Below are 16,919 nucleotides of genomic sequence, written 5' to 3'. Positions count from 1 at the left end.
GGAGGAGGTGGAGGTTAGCGTGGAGAAACTCTGAAGGAAAATAAAAAAACCCAACAGGAACTTAAAAGCACTCAAATGAAGAAGATATCTCGGCGTCTCGACACTCACCAACCAGGATGGCGACCAGCAGCCCGGTAACCCTCTGCTCCTTCACCTCCTGGACGCGAGGCGTGTCACCGGGGGCGACGGCCTTGCTCATGACGGTGAGCGCGTTGACGTGGGTCACCGAGCGAACGGTGGCGGCGGCCATCCACGGCAGGCCGAACAGAGCCGAGCTGCCGCCCAGAACCACGATCAGCAGCAGGTCCAGGTGGAAGCCGGAACCCTTCAGCAACATCCGCTCCTTCTTACTGACGATCAGGCTGACGAAAGAGACGGAAGAGGCTCTTTCTTTGAGAAGCCGAGGTGGACTTTGTTGACACGGCGACAGCGGGGAGCCGAGCAGCTCATCTATGCATATTTTAAACTTTGATTTATTGAGGGTTTACTGGCTGACTTCCCATACAAATTGGACAACATTCACAATCCTTCATTCACCAGCTGAATGAAGTTTGGAAAAATTGAAGAATTTTTCAAAGCCACTCCCGACGGGGCTTTTTCCACACCGGGCGATTCAGACGGACGCGTTAGATGTTTTTACGCGTGGCTCAAGGAAACTCAACTCATTCCCTTTACGTCGGTTTCAGGTCGTAGAGTTGAGAAGTTATCGAGTTTAGCGAACGATCCCGCAAACTTGAACCAAAAAACAAACGCAAAGTCACGTCTCACTTACGTGGTGATCTGAGTCTCCATGAAGATGAGGATGAAAACCAGCAGAGCGGGAAAAGAGCAGGCGAACATCATCCAGATGGGGAACGCTCCGTTGGACCCGAGCGGGTTGATGAACCAGCCACGTTTCAGAGGACTCGTCACAGAGAAACCTTCGGGAACGCTCAGTTTCTGAACACAAAGTCAAAGCCTCAGCAAGACCGGATTTATAATCTTTAGCATAAAGAACATGCGTCATCTCACCTGTGTGTACGTGTCCTCGAGGCTGTAATCCACCAGAACCATGATGAGGATTGCGATCGGTACCCCGAAATCTCCAATCATCCTGCGCAACTAGACATCGCAGATGGAGACAGTTTGGGCACAAGTGGCAACTTGATGTATTTTATGAAGCAAAATTAGAAAGATTTTACAAACGTGCCCCTCAAAACTACTGACAAGTTCACCAAGAGGCTCATATAGCAGCTTTAGGTCACGTGGTGAGACGGAAAAGCAGAGGAACAGCTACTAAATAAACCCGATCAGACAACAAGAAAAGACATTCTTAATTTTCTTATTTTAAGAAACACGATGCGGCTCTCGCGGCTCTCTCACTCTTATGTTAAATATGAACCTGCAGATAACAGCCAGTTAGCTTAGCTTAGCACAAAGACTGGAGACGGATGGAAACAGCTAGCCGGCATCACCAAATGTTCACAAAGTGTTCAAACATTCATTTAAGTGCTTAGAAAAATTTTAACATTCCAATTGAATAATGTCGCGAACCAACCTTTCATATCTACAGCATTAAAGATTGCTCATCGCAGTTCATCCTATTTTTAAAAAAAAAATATCTTACAGGGTCAAAGGATGTAATTCGATTTTTAAGAAATTATATGTATTTTAACAAATAAAGTCAAGTAATATCTGCATTTTATAAGCAACTGAATACCTAAACACTGAAAACAATGTTGACATGTGAAAAACATTCAAACGAACAACACTAAAATGTTTTATTTGAAGACAGTCTATCTGAATTGGTCCGCGCGTGATAGAATTATTCATTTAAACTAATGAACGTATCCGATCCAATACAGAAGTATTTATCTTCCCCCAGTGAGTGCTTAGTGGAGATTCAATTTCACAACTAGTAATTCAGTTTCTATCAGGATCAAATCTTTACACCATTTATTTCCTTCCAAAGTGAAGGAAGGGGTTCATGTTTAAACGACTGATTGTAGCTTCTCACCCTTCCAGGGAAGAACACGCTGTTCTTGAACTTGCGCAGGTACAAGGCGATGAAAAAAGTTCCCGCCATGAGAACCAGAGAGAGCAACGCGGTGTTGGGCTCCCCGGTGACCTTCATCGTCACCGGCAGGGTGCTGTCGCTCAGCACGAGCGTGATATTCTCCGCCGAGGCGTCTCCGCCCGTCCCGTTGTTCAGGGAGCAGCGTTTCAGCGGGTGCTCCTTGAAAATCTGCACACAAGAGGTTTCACGTTGAGCATTTCACTATAAGAGTGCCCGTTGAAATCCATAAACACACGTACACGGGCTGTAATTACTTTCCGAGGAGGGATTACGATGTATTACAACCACAATTTCTGGAAAATGAGATTAACCCGAAGCCAAACGCCTTTCAAGTCTGTGCCATGAAACTGTAAAAATAGCAAATCTTCCCAAATTCATAAGCCCGGATAATAGCTCAAACTCTCAATCCATTTAACTTTCAAGGCCAATCAATCAGAAAAGATTTCAGGTGCGCCTGCTAGAAAAACATACTCATTTCGACCCCAAGTTTTGAATACGGTCCAAAGATCAGTCCGCTCAGTTCAGCGTCACCGACGTAAACCCGCAGCGGGCCAACCAAAACGTTCGGTAATCAGGAGTTGTTATTTCAGGGTCTCGGACGTACCCTGCCGAGCTTGATGAAGGTCTCGCAGATGAAGATGAGGGAGATGAGTAAGGAGAAGATTTCCTGGGTGAAGCGGGAGACGAAGCGCACCAGGAAGCTGCCCTCGAAGGCCACCGTGATGATGACGATGACGATGAGCCAAAACCCGATCCAGACGCGGCCCGTCAGGTACTCGATGCCGTTTGCGTCGCAGAACTGTGAGGACGCAAAAAAACATAAAATCAACTGTGGGTTGATTCATGTTTTCACAAGTGAACGGTGTAAAAACAACAACAACAACATTTTCTTGTTCAAGTGCTGAATACAAAAACATGATAACTGTGATTCCTGCCTTTTTTTTTTTTTTTACCACTTTTTTGCCTCATATTTTTTTGGGACATTTTCTGCCTGTTCTTTTAATGAGTCAACGACAGGAAACAGAGAAGGAAATTTACATGAAACAAACATCCACGCTGTTTTCTATTCTTTAAGAACGATTTTAGGAAAAGTACAATATTAATGGCATAACAAGATTCTTTGTCAGATACAGAATAATTCATTTACAGAAATTCAGAATTGCAGGTGAAAGAAAGAAAGAAAGAAAGATTTTTTTTTTTTTTAAATTATCGGCTGTTGTTTTCTATCCACAGACACAAAGTGAACTGACCAATCAACTTACACTGTAAAAAGCTTCTTCAAAGACCAACAGCGGTCCGGAGAAGCCCACAATCAACAGCGGCTGAGCCCCCAGCAAGCAGAAGATCACCCCCTGCACCGATGTCGACACGATGAGCTCCGAAACGCCGATCAGACCGTCCGTCTTCTCGCCTAGCGACACGCACGCACAATTAGCACCATGATAAAGACAAGCAGGGTGTCGAAGGCTCATCGACAGGTTGCTGACGGAGCCGTCATTATTAAAACAGGGTTTGACACAGGAGACGGTGAACACAGACTCACCCAGCAGACCCCCGAATGTTATGGCCGGAGAGAGGGCAGCGAAGTAGATGAAGATGACGGCGGCCATGCACTGACTGTTCAGGGCGTCCTTGAAGTCGCTGAAGTACTTCGGGTAACGCCGCCGCATGTCTTGTATCATCCCACCGAAGGGGCGCCCGGTGCGCTCCAAGGGGTCGTCTGACTTCTTCACAGGTTTGAGGAGGGCCGCTGGGCGACAGGACGGGTCAGGTTGTTAATTGCAATAGCAGCAAGTGAAATTTACGGCTCGAGAAGGAAAAGATCACCTTTTTCTTCAAAGCTTTTAGGCTCCAGTTTGACCTCCTGTTCCTCCCGCTTGCGCAGCATCTCCCTCTGGAAGCGGGCGACGGAGCGCAGCAGCTCGTCACCTCCCATCTCCGAAGGCGGCAGCACGACGCTGCAGTCCAGGAAGCTGTTGATGGCAGTCAGCAGGTCCTGCCTGTCGTCTGCCATGTAGGCGGCCTGGTGGAATTGCTGGTTAAGCGAATCAGACGTAAGCAAAGAAAATAAGCACGAGGGAGGGAACCGACAACAACTGCAGTTATTTTTCACTTGTTTGCAGGGACTGACTGGCACTTTATCTCACCGCAATCAACATCATTTCCCTTTCCTTTCTATTCTGGTCCCAGACTGGCTGATAAAATTACAACTGACGGCTCGAGGACACAAGAAAATGAATTTCCATCGATAATTGGAGGACAGCAGAAGGTGTCGGACAGTACAGAGGACTTCCTGGGAATGCCATGTGATAAAGCCTCCGTAATAAAATACACTGAACTACATGGGAGGCTTGCTCTGGTTTAGTGTACATTTATTGTGTTTCTATTTTTTTTGTACAAACTTGTGGTCACAAAAACGCGTTTAACTCGGGTGCTCAGCGACGTCAATTGGAATACTTACTCATGACGGTTGTAGCTTCGCCCTGCTATATGTGCATCACCGTGCTGTGCTCTGTTTGAGCGAAACAGGAACAGCCTCTGAGCTTTTTGATCGCCCTTCGTATGTATGAGCGATAACCCGTCTAGTCTTTAAAATTATACTGACATAGTGAGAGAAGGTCCAGGGTCTGCACCACCACCAACGCTCACCTTGTCGGACATGAGGGTGGAGATGGAGCGTCCTATCTGGTGGTAGTCCATGGTGGTGGTCGACGGTCCGAGCAGAATGAAGAGGAAACGGACCGGCACCGGCACCTCCAGGACGCACTCCAGCTCCACCGCCTCCCGCAGCCGCACGAACGCCATGGTGGGCTGCTCCAGGAAGTCCAAGCTGCCTGGGAGACCGCAAGACAGGACAGTCAACTACACACACCGAAAGACGAGTTGGTGCGTTTCATGTGGTAGTTTGGTGTTTGAACGAGGTTTTAGAGTATCGGTGACTCACCCACAAGGACCACCGTGGCCTCGGCATTTTCAGGAATCTTCTCCAACAGCTTCAGCCCATGTTTGGACTTGGACCGGTGCATGCCGAAGGTCAGAGTCGGGTCCTTCTGCTGGAAACAGCACAGGTAAATCAGGATGACGGAGAATACGAGTGACTGGGATTTTCTTTTCGCCGAACGCCTTCCAACCCCGACTCACCGTTGCTTCGGTCCTGTCCATGTTGATGTGCAAGTCCGCGTCCCCCGTGGGCTGGGCGGTGCCCATGAGGGGGTCGGTCACCGACGGCTCCGGCTGGTGGGTGTGGTTGGCGTTGTGGTGGTGCGTTATCAGAGTGCTGAGGCTGGCCGCCGAGATGTTCCTGGGGAAATGGCTAACGTGCTCCTTCTCATCGCTCGGGTGACTTGGGGAGGCGGGGAGATTCAGAGAGAGGTTGAGCAGCAGGAGGAGAGGCAGTGACCAAGCATGAAGCATTCTAACAGCAGGAAGCGTGGAGCGGTGAGATAAAAAGCAGTTTAACAGCGTCTACTACTCAAACGTCACTGATAGTCATTAGTCACTGGAGTCAACCAAAACATCTGACATGACACATTTAGTGACTTTTTAAAACCCTTTCAGACGTAAAAAAAAAAAAAAAAAAAAAAATATCAAAATCTTGTTTCTTTTTAAAATAATGTGACGACAATTTTTTTTTTATCCACAACTTGCAGAAGACAAGAGGAATTCCTTGTTCATGACACATCAGTCCAACAGTTGATACAAAAGCCAGAATAATAAAAATAGCTGATAAACTGAAGTTAAATTTTACTTTTTTTTTTTTTATTGATACATGTAGCATCTTCAGCACCATAATGTACAGCAGTCACTAAGGCATGTGAAGAATAATAATAATAAAAAAAAAAAAAAAAAAAAAAAAAAAATCTCTTTTCATGGTGTTTTATGACAAATTATGTTAAAAAAAACTGCTTTTCCTTTTCAATTTGATTCATTTAATAGAGATTTAGGGACTTAATGAGGTGAAAGTATAATTTTTTTCACAAGAAAAAAGGCATAGAGTCATAATTTTTAGTCAGTAACAGAATTTTTAGGATTTTGAAACACCTACTATTTATCTTGGGATGTCTATAGAGGTTTAGGAATCATTATAAACTGTACAGTGGAGTTGTTGGTCTTTAATAAATGTGCTAAGAGAAATGGAAATCTGTGTCAGCTCATTTGCTGCATCAGCCGCTGCCAGTCACCTGTGTTTAAGCAGCAGGGCCCTCAGGACATTGGCTCGGTCCTCTGCTTTGATCTGGTCAGAAATGATCATTTGCTCCACCACCTGGTGGGCGATGCCAGGCAGGGTCTTCTGGTCCAGGTCCAGCAGCACCGCACCTGCACAAACACACACACACACACACACTGAGCTCAGTCATCTATGAACCGCACTGCTGACTTTTAGGCATTAAAAACACCACATGTACTCAAATGTACTTTGTTTCTCTAACCGTGGGAGATGGCCTTTCTGAGCTCCAGCAAACTGCGGAAAGACAGCGAAGCGACGTGAGGCTTCCCCCAGCGGTCCGTCTCCTCCTCCACGTCTTCCTCAAACTTGATCCAACGGGCCGTCTCCTTCCACTGCATCGCCTGGTTCTTGTCCATCGTCAGCTCGTTCAGCTCCACAAACACCTGGAAACGACGACATCACGCAGGTGTGGGTGAAAACATTCACACTGTCCGCACATAATGACGACATTCAGATAAGTAAAGCACTTTGGCTGGTCAGGTTGGTCCACTTCAACTCGATTTAGTGATTCAGTGGAGCACTTTGTCAACTCGCATATCAGAAAACAGAAACCATGTTTACCAAGTGAGCAATCTGACATCACGCAACTCACAAACGCAAAATGTCATCATTGCAAACTGGAGAACCTACAGATGTTAATAGGTTCTACTAAACACTTCCTGTTCTTGTTTTATCCCTCATGGCAAGTTTGATTTCACACTTCAACCTTCAGCAAGATAACTGATTGATCAAACGTGTTATAGAGGAGATCAATGCTTAAGAGTTTACCCAAATCTAAATGAGCTGACTACTGTATTTGAAAAAAAAAGAAAAGTTTCTTGGATGTTTGAAAATCAATCACAATAAAGAGAGAATTATACAATATATATGTATATATATATATATATATCATTATTGCTTTATTAATAATTCTTTTTGGAAGCTTAATAGTAATAATTTGTATTTAGCATTTATAGGCAGTGTACGAAATAGTAGAGATGGTGACTTCTAACACATTATAACGTAGTTGTAGGCAGATAAAAGGATTTGTGTGGGCCCAATAAGTGGAAGAAAGAATATAAACCGATATGAATACTAATATGATAAAACACAGTTGTAACAATATAAAATATGTCTTTATAGCAGTGACCTACATCACTTTAAAATATCCTTATCTGTGTACAACTACATTGTAGAATGTAATACTCGATTTATAACTTAATCACAGAGGCACATCTTAAAAAATAGTTCCTTAAAAAGTCTTCAGTGCCTCGTCAGTATCCAGTCGCTACTGAAAGAAGATTAATTGAACACCATGCTGGTCAGTCACAGACCTCTGTGTGATAACAACCAAAAAACAAGCCGGAAGAAATGTTCCCTCCGTCTACAGTCTCGTGCCGTTATACACCTGCTGCATGCCTGTGAAATCACGCTCACACGGTGTCAAACCTGACTCTGGCCGGTCACCCAGCCTCACCTTCTGGTACCGAGCCATTTGACCGGAGTCCATGTCCAGCAGGACGCCTTCCAGCCGCGAGGCAGAGCGGTACACAACCACCGGTACCGACTGGAGGAGCGAAAGACGGCGCAGGAGAGGACTCAGACACTCGGACACAAGCGACAGCGGCACAAAGGACGCGACCCCTCACTGTCACACACATACCCGCAGGTAATTCTTCCTCATCACGAACACCTGACAGGGACCTGTTGTCTGAGCGGGCTGCCGGGGGCTCGGCGTTGCGCATGAGAATGCGTGCGTGTTAATAAAACATAGCTCCCCCCCCCATCCACCGCCTCTCTCAGGAGCTCCCAGGGTCTGGTTACCTAAGCTCCTCTCGCCCCTCTTTTTTTCCTTCTCCGTGTGTGAAAGGAAATAACTCATTCATTCATTTTTAATTGTCTCCTTCCCTCCCCATCCCATCAACAAAAAAAGAAAGGGCAGAGCTAAACTTGAGAGGGAAAGACGGCAAAAACATCTCCGAGGATTTGCCACATTTTAAAGTTACATTTGAGACAATTAGGCAAAATGTGAAGTACAAAATAAAGACAACTGTCATTGAATTTAAAGGCCCAGTCTTTAATTTTCTGACCATATAAATAACAGGTTTATTTATTCATATCGTTGAAGAATATACCAGCCAAGTCCCTGTGTTACATGTTATACACACCTCTCTCCCTTATTTCCGGTCTGCCTTCTCAATAATCAGTCCAGTATTAATAGACTTAAAAATGTCCACAAAGGTGTGAGGGGTGAATTTGATCAACATGTTATTATTTCATTTCTTTATACTTTCTTAAAAATTCAAATTTGCATTTCTTACTACACTTAATAGCTTGAACTTTTAACCAATTCCTTACAAAAATGGCTAACATTAATTGAGTATGAAAATTAGAGTCTAACCGATTCTGGCCTTTTGGGGCCAACACAGATATTAGAAAGTACAAAAAAAACCAACTATCAACTATATTAACTAAAATGTGGTCACCAAACATTTGTGACAAAAATGTGGGATGAAGGCAGGATGTTTTACATTAAACTTTACTGTTCAAAATGACATCAGTGCACTGAAACAGTGAACTTCATAGGAAATGTAATAATTTTGAATAACTTTAAATTAAGAGAAGATCAAATAGAACAGTTTCCGTTTTACCTGAAGCCTCTTTGTCTGCATTATGTTCTGTAAAATAACGTTTTTAACATATAAACTGATACCGATACCAATATAAACTGCCAAAATTGACCAACCGTTAAATCAATTGGGCTCTAATGAAAATAATAATTAGTTGCTTAATTGTAGTTTAATGTTAGTCTTGTTGACTCTTGTTTATAATAAGATCTCAGATTGTACCTTAACTACAACCAACCACAAGAAAAAAATTCCCAACCCTGTCCTCCTGTCTCTCCTAATTCTACGAAAACCTTCTTACTTAAGAAAAGCTTTCAGCGGAATAATTGTAGGCACTTACGAGGCTGAAAACAAGACAAACCTCAGACTTGACATTCGTTGGTACCAAGTGACACCTGTTCGGATTTAATGCGGATGATAAGAAAGTGCTGTGCCTCACCTCATGAGGGGTGTGGTCCTGCTTGCGGCTGCGAATGCTCGGCTCTTTGTGGTCTTTGCTGGTGTGCACCACCTGTCCCTTGGTGCTCTTTCTGACCAGGTGTCTGCGCATGCCGGGAACATCTTCGAAGCGGTGACCTGGAGGAGGAGGGAGGAGAAGAAGGGTGAGAGCCGAACACCTCCAAACACTAATCCTGACCAGACACAGGAAGCCAATACAATTCCGCAAGACGTGATTTCAAAATAAAAGAGCAGGCAATTAAATCCTCGCACGATACAGTCAAGTTGCACAATTCTCCCGTCTTATTTCGATCTTCTAGATTTTTCATCTTGAATTAGGGCTGGACGATATGGGCAAAATCAAAAGTTCGGATATTTATGACCAAATACCTCAATATTGAGTTTGTGACCATTTTGTAGGGACGTCGATTTTAATAAATAATCATCGATAATGTGGATAGAAAGACTAAGTGGGTAAAGGCAGATAACAGAACAGTTGTAGAAGTTCAGAAAATTATCTTTTTTTTACTGTACAACCTTTAAAACTAAGAAAAGACAACACCTATGCCATAATATACAAAATCTTAGACAATATCTAGTTTCATATCACAATATTGATATAAAAATCAATGTATAAGCCTTAATTTAGATCTCAGCCCACTGAGTCACAGGCCTCTTTGCTTTTGTGTGTGTCTGTGATCCCAGAGCAGGGAGTAGAGTTACTCATGCTGGCAGCACACCAGGCACTGAAAAGGATGTGGAGAAAGACACTGAATGGCACAGGCACACTGTGAGAAGCAACTGTTCTGCCGGGTGTTAGAGTTCAAAGATTAATGGACCTGCTGGCAAAATACTCAAGTTGATCCGAGGAATGAAGGAAAAGACAACTTCACTGTGATGATCAAATCCGAGAAAACGCTTTGAACTCTCTTCACAAAATGAGCTACACAACGACAAGAAGATCAAGTTTGAAATATTAGAAAACAAACAAAGAAATTTCTCAAGCGCCTTACCGTTATCAGAGCTTGTAAGTCCTATGTAACAAACAGTGACGTTCTTCATCAACGTTTTAACTCATCTGAAACCTCTTAAAATGAGTGACTTCCTACTGCTACCTTCAGTTTTTATTGAGATGTCTCACTGTCAAGTCGCTCCACCACATCTGACTGCAGTTGAAGGCAGACCCTGGAGTAAAACGAGGTCTGACTGATGCGTGGATCTTGCAGGAAGGGAGGGTTTTGTCGGGCGGGTCGGGGGCGTCGCGTTAGAGCTGGCACTGCCACCTGACTACGTGACCGACCTCGCCGCTCCAACAGAGAGGGAGTGCACTCCGGAGGGCGACTTGTGCTCAAAGTTTGGGCAAATTGGAAAGTTGACCTTTTTTTACCTGACCGGCGCCTGACCCCGCGGGGAGCTGAAGCCATCAGAATGCATCAGCGAGCAGAGGTGTTAATTCGCTCAGGTCGAACAAAAGGGGAGGGACAGTGATCTAATAATTCCTATTGTTGAGCAGCAGCCAGAGACAGAGACACTTTCCCAGGATGATTTACGGTGGCGAGAAGCAGATAAAAGAAGACACGGAGAATAACTGGTATTGATTGTGTTTGTAGGCACGACTCGTCCTCACTAGGCCTCACAATGACCAACATCTGGACAATATCAAACCCGCACCTCCATCTTCAGCCTCCTTGTTTGGCCTTCGAGTCGACTTAATTCTTCCCCTTGTTTCTCTCCTCTAATGATTAAAAGTTGGAAACTGAAGGTCCAGGTTTCACAATTAGCCACCGTGTTGGCTCGGGCCCGAGTCCAGGGGCCTCAGCTGACAGCGGGAACGGCTAATTTAATAATGCCGGCCTGTCTGCCGCACTCTCTGATAAGCTGGCGCTCTCTGCTGAGGGGTCGGCTCCCTGACGTAAATCACCCCGGCCCCTGAACACAACCCCACGCTGGGGGCCGGGGGGGCCGCGAACGTCACGGGCATACACACCGCTAGGAAGCTTGAGAAGAAGTTCAAATGACAGAGTAGCAACATTTTCCAACAAGCCTCCATCCCTTATAACCTTTGAGAATAAGCCAATTGAAAAAGGTCTAATTGATGGGTAGAAATATTGACTCAAAACCATGAGCGCACAAGGTGGAAAGGTGGTATATATACCTATACACATACCTGCATGTATCACATTTTGATACACTGTTGGCCGAGAACACAAAAAAAACCTCTTTGCAAAGGATCACAGAGACTCTAAATAAATTCTGAATCGGTTACACCAGCGAACAGTGTTGTTTGTGTTTACTACATATTAAACTTCTGCAATACTTATAACCACCTCGAGAAGTTGACGAGGCAAACGTGGAGCAAAATTAGCACGTATTTATTCACTCTTTTTCAACTCTCCTGAAGGAAACATCTGATCAATGCTCCACTGCGTTCAACAGCGAGTCGCTGTTTGCTGATCATAGAGTGCACTACAGGTCTTTTTAGAGCTTTTTTTTTTTTTTTTTTTTGATGGAAGCAGAGCTGATAAGAGCAGCACAACAAAACCAAAACAATGAACATCATGTAAAGCTGAGAGGAGCTGCAGAGTTGGCTGATAATTATTTGTGGGTTGAAAATAAAAGCATATGATGGGGTCCATTGTTAACATCAAAATGCTAATATAAAGTATAAAAATAGCAAAAGAAGTACACGGAAGTAAATTTCCATGAGAGATAACTGATAATATAAGTTGAATTTTTAAAAATATTTCACCTAAAAACATTGATAGACACTCTTAAGAATTATTAACAACAATCAAACTCCTCAAAACCAAACACGGGGCTATATTGCGACATTCAGGGTGCATTCTATGTGGAGGTCACCTATTTTATCAAATGCCGTCATAGCGGGTGACGACATTAAACTCTGGTCGATTCTGTGCTGGCGGGTAAAAACGACAGAGCTTATTCGAATCGAGCAAATGACAGTTGCTCAAACACTCACTCTTGATGCCGTCCAGGTCGGCGGAGGCCAGCGTCTGGGCTTCGCTCTCATCAGTGGGGATGCGCTCGTACTTGGCCTGCTCAGCACCCGTCATGTTGCCCGTGCGCCGGCGCTCTTGCAGGTCGTAGCTGCGGCTGCTGGAGGAGGCCCGGCCTAGCGGTGTGTGTTCAGGCGGGACCGACTGCGCAGCGGCGCTGGACGTGTCGGACGAGGCTGATTTACTAGAAAGATGCAGAAAGCTCAGAAATCAAGGAGTGACAGAGGGAACGATTGTTTTAACGTGGTTTTCTTTTCCCTAAAAAAATAAGAAGCTGGAAACTTCACAGACAGAAACAAGGACTTAAATATTCAAGTGTTTCCTTTACTGCCTTTCTTTTGTTGTGACAGGACTAATATCTCTGCACTCCGCTTGTAGTTGGATCCACATATTACTGCCTTCTGCTCTATCAGGTGCAATCCAATGCTCAGCCAAGACAAATCCTCCCAAAACAGACATAATTAACTTACCGTCTTTGCAAAGCCAGACCTCTGCAGTATTTCAAGAGTGTAAAACACCCTCTGGACTAAACTACCGTATCCTTAAGGATGTTTAATAAAAACAAATCCTCTGTGATTACGTTCGACTGAAAACCAGCAGACCGTGTTTATGCAGCTTCATCCCAGCGCAGATTAAAAGTGGAAAAGTAAATGTCATAGGGGGAGCCCGGGGCTGCTGAGGTGTGTAGTGTCGTCTATAGCGACAGGTGATTTATGGGTCTCTGAGGACAGGGTTGCTCTGGTCCGTCAGATCGTGCCCAGCAGGCCCACTGGATGCCTGAGACATGGTAACGTACATTTTGTGCCTCACTGTCCAATCACACGTCAACCTGAGTGGTCTCGCCCGCTCAATATGGCTGTGAGTTGCAGTCAGCTACATGACAAAAAACACGCGTTACACAATCATCACAGCAGGTAAAGCATGAGTATAAACCCGACAATGTCTCACGCCTCTTTTTTTATGATCACTTTTCTTTTTAACTAGAACGAAACTCACTCCGTGGAAGCTGAATCTTCAGGATCTGCTCCTTCAGCAGACTGCGGGACGATCTCCAGCTCCCGGGCCAAGTGACGACTCTTTTTGCCACGTTTCCGCACATTGTCCTCGTCCGAGACAAAGAACTGTGGAGGGAAAACACAGTGGGAGAGCGCTGCCTACTGTTAGAAAAGACAGCAAACTGCAAATTCAGATCAGGATCTTCTTATGAGAAATTTAAAGAGTGGAGACAAAAAGCCTGAATAATCCACAAATCCATAAAGACGGTTCTTTATACATGTCAAATTGAAATGTGAATCAGAATTAAAAGTAGAAACATTGATTTTACAAATTTCAAGAAATTTCGGGAATTTGACTGAATGAATTTGTCTGAGGTCTTTCTGTCTACGTCACAATAAAGATAAACAACTCCATACTCAACAGCAGTATTGAAGATTGCATCAGTTCCCTGTGTTTATATAATTCAAACTACTGTATCTGTTTAAGTAAAATATAAGGACTTGCACACCTGCACTGTATCTCACCAAGGACTGCACCTAATTCAGCTCTATATCTGAGGTTTCCTTAATTTTTTATTTTATTTTTTATTTTACGGGATGTGATTAGTGTTTCTATTTTGGGGCACAACTACAGCAATATTTATTTTTTAAATGATATCTATTTCTAAATATTCTTTGGATTTAAAAATGTTGCAGTCATATAGACGTTAAACCGAGAAATGTCTACTTGCTTCCCATGAAGTTTGTTTTCATCTTTTTCTGTAAAATACAACAATAAAGCGACAAAAACAGAGCCGACGGCAAAACTTTACAACGACCGATGATTTTCTGCAAATTCTTCAGCAGTGAATACAGTTTAATTACATTCTGCTCAGGTTAAATATGGTCCTTTTCGGTTAAGTATCATAACAGCAATCAAACTTGAAACCCACTGATGAATGACTGAGACGACGCTGAAATATTTATAGAGGGAAATATGGTAATGCAACAACAGTGAGCGAGCAGGTTGGGTATCAGAGCGTGGACTATGGCCGTTTGAACCGCAGCGCATTCCTGAACGCTCAGTCACCTGCGTCTGAATGCCAATCGCTTCGGACGTAAACGGACGCTTTGACCCCATTCGGAGCTTCATATACAGCTTTTCTCGTTTAATCTACACAGCATACGAATCAACCAAGATATAACAACAGAGGGCGTTTTTTTTTTTTTTTTTTTTTTGATCTGCTGGTTCAGATTTATTACAAAGCAAATGAAGTGATTGAGATAGTTTGGAAGACCGTGTCATCATGACATGTTTTGGCGGGTAGACTTCATTCTTGGCAGTAGTTGACAGCAGGAGTCATAATAAAGCAGATGGAGTCTAAAAGTACTATATTTATAGTGCAGCTTTGAAAATACTTTTCCTCCAAGGTGTTCGTGATAAAGCCTCAAAGTATATTTGATAAAAATTCGGGTTTTCTTTATTTCAGTAGTCTATGAATCAATTTGAAGGTCAAGAATATGATCAGAATCAAAGTTTGAGCAAAATTGTCAAACATTTGATGGTTTTAGTTAGTAAAATGTAAATGTTTGGAGATTTTCTTTCCTTCATTTCTTTTAAGTTACAGTAAACTGGATATTTTGGGGGTTTTGTTCTGTTATTTAGACGAACATAAAAACTTAAGGACTGCAATAAAAAGGTTACTTGAGGTTTTCGGACATTTTCAGTGTTTTTAGATGTTTTACACACCAAATGAATAATTGATGAATCAACATGCGAACAAGCAGATTGATAATCAAATGAACGAACAAAGACATCACGAGATGGAGCCCTACCTTTCGCACAAACATGTAAAAATCAACAATAATACTAAATCCTTATAAGAATATTTGTACTCCCAAATACAGTATCAAAGGACTGAAACCAATAGCTGCTGTAGCGAAAAAATTTCCCCTCGGGGATTAATAAAGTAACTACCTAACCTAACCTAGTATGAAGTCAAATGTTTACCTCCACCTCTTTGACTCTCTCCGCCTCAGACGTGGCCTCTTCCTCCTCTTCCTCTTCATCGTCTCCTTCCTCTATGGGGCCACTGGAGGAGGCATGGGTGCTGCTGTGGTCCTTGTCCTTCCTCCTCTTCTTGTTGCCCTTCTTCCGGCGTCCCTCGGAGGGCAGTTTGGACAGAGACCGGTGGATGTGGTGAGAGGAGTGACGGTGGTCTGCGGAGGAGATACAGCAGACACAGAGGACGAAGATGAACCACTGTCGCATTAAATGTGGCGCTTGTTCTCATGGCTGGATGCTGAACGTGCAGACAACAACAGCAACAGTGCAGCTTGTGTTTACATTCAATGTCCTCCTCGTGGTAGGTGTGCAGCTGCTCATCGGGTACGACAGCAGCAGGGCTGAGGATCTGATGGAAGCGCTGGACACCCAAGGCTTTGTTCAGGTCCCCATCGTCTTCCTCTTCTGGGCGTTGACTCCCTTGTCGTGATGAAGCAGCAGGATCCTCTGGCTGCAAAAACAACAGAGGAACAAATAAATAAACAAGACAAGATTAAAACATCAAAAACAATAGGAATATTTACAAACTAATGCACAATATAAGGATAAAATTGTAAAATAAAAAAAACACTCCGAAATTAAGAGTTTTTAAATATCCACACCGACTATATTTAAAGTATTTTTTTTTTGTCATTTCTCGAGTGTGAACAAACGCTGAACCTGCTGAGAATGAGTTTTCACTCAAACCAACACCAGAGGGAGTCGTGGTCCCGTGAAAACATCACAGTCGGGACGTCATATGACGAGTCTTATCTCTCATGCATTCTTCAGTATGAGCTTTAAATTGGAAACAATAGCCACGTGCTTTGATCAATTCCGCTTCCTGCATGCTGTGGTGTGACGGGGATCATGTGGGTGATAACGGATCTGTTTTCTTGCAGCGTGATGCAGCACCCTGCTGCGCCCTGCTGCGCCCTGCTCTGCCGGTGGGATATTGTGATAAGGATGGACTGCAGCGACAACGGCAAGAGGATCCACTGCGGCTGACGGGATCGTGGTGCACATACCTCACGGCGGACTAACTGTTACCACGGCTACTGCGCAGGTGCGCTCAGATCCTGCAGGGATCCCTTCCTCTGGCAAAACCCGGGGGAGCCACAAGCCATCTGATGCTCCGTTTAAACGGTTCTCACGACAACCGACATGCCAGTCATATATTAGGTTTTTGTCTGTGCTGCAGGGAGCAACGGAAAGCATGCGATGATAAACGACTACTCTTCTCCCACCTACAGCTCCCTCTTGTTTTTGTGTGTTCGAAAAGCACACAAATAAACCATAAGGCATTGAAAACATGGTTTAGTTGAGAGATACTTGTATGGAATATTTGTGCGACTACATTTCAGGAAGAAATATGAACTTTTTACAGTACAATTTAGTGATCTTCCCATTATCTCACACCTCCTCAGAAACTATCAAATTAAAATACTTAACTGGATCTAAAGTAGTTAAACCTCAACCCTTTTGATTTTAATACTTAAAGCATATTTTGGTCATAAGATTTCTGTACTTATAGGTAAAAAAAAAATCACTACAGA

The 16,919-nt window shown here is 43.7% G+C and overlaps 1 protein-coding gene across 8 annotated transcripts in view; it reads right to left on the bottom strand.

Moving 5' to 3' along the window:
* The window catches only part of slc4a2b (solute carrier family 4 member 2b), a 41,399-nt gene that overhangs the window by 2,166 nt on the left and 22,314 nt on the right, over nucleotides 1–16,919 (bottom strand). For 4 of the 8 annotated variants that reach the window (XM_069159637.1, XM_069159638.1, XM_069159636.1 and 1 more), the window contains 19 exons: nucleotides 15,667–15,835; nucleotides 15,331–15,539; nucleotides 13,342–13,466; nucleotides 12,309–12,529; nucleotides 9,330–9,466; nucleotides 7,741–7,830; nucleotides 6,487–6,667; nucleotides 6,238–6,373; nucleotides 5,198–5,399; nucleotides 5,001–5,109; nucleotides 4,706–4,890; nucleotides 3,884–4,091; nucleotides 3,600–3,806; nucleotides 3,319–3,467; nucleotides 2,661–2,855; nucleotides 1,997–2,224; nucleotides 1,012–1,101; nucleotides 773–939; nucleotides 109–362 (listed from right to left, as the gene is read on the bottom strand). In XM_069159637.1, the coding sequence (XP_069015738.1) occupies nucleotides 109–362; nucleotides 773–939; nucleotides 1,012–1,101; nucleotides 1,997–2,224; nucleotides 2,661–2,855; nucleotides 3,319–3,467; nucleotides 3,600–3,806; nucleotides 3,884–4,091; nucleotides 4,706–4,890; nucleotides 5,001–5,109; nucleotides 5,198–5,399; nucleotides 6,238–6,373; nucleotides 6,487–6,667; nucleotides 7,741–7,830; nucleotides 9,330–9,466; nucleotides 12,309–12,529; nucleotides 13,342–13,466; nucleotides 15,331–15,539; nucleotides 15,667–15,835 (3,262 nt within the window). Of the gene's footprint in view, nucleotides 1–108; nucleotides 363–386; nucleotides 451–772; nucleotides 940–1,011; nucleotides 1,102–1,996; nucleotides 2,225–2,660; nucleotides 2,856–3,318; nucleotides 3,468–3,599; nucleotides 3,807–3,883; nucleotides 4,092–4,705; nucleotides 4,891–5,000; nucleotides 5,110–5,197; nucleotides 5,400–6,237; nucleotides 6,374–6,486; nucleotides 6,668–7,740; nucleotides 7,831–9,329; nucleotides 9,467–12,308; nucleotides 12,530–13,341; nucleotides 13,467–15,330; nucleotides 15,540–15,666; nucleotides 15,836–16,919 lie in introns of those variants that run through there. The other 4 variants (XM_069159640.1, XM_069159644.1, XM_069159641.1 and 1 more) reach the window with 4 other exon arrangements.

This window comes from Embiotoca jacksoni, unplaced genomic scaffold, assembly GCF_022577435.1.
Source record: "Embiotoca jacksoni isolate LCO1_2020_lvr unplaced genomic scaffold, fEmbJac1.0.p SCAF_25, whole genome shotgun sequence".
Classification (NCBI taxonomy): domain Eukaryota; kingdom Metazoa; phylum Chordata; class Actinopteri; family Embiotocidae; genus Embiotoca; species Embiotoca jacksoni.
The sequence above is the reverse complement of the archived record's forward strand: the minus strand, read 5'-3'. Positions and strand labels throughout refer to the sequence as shown.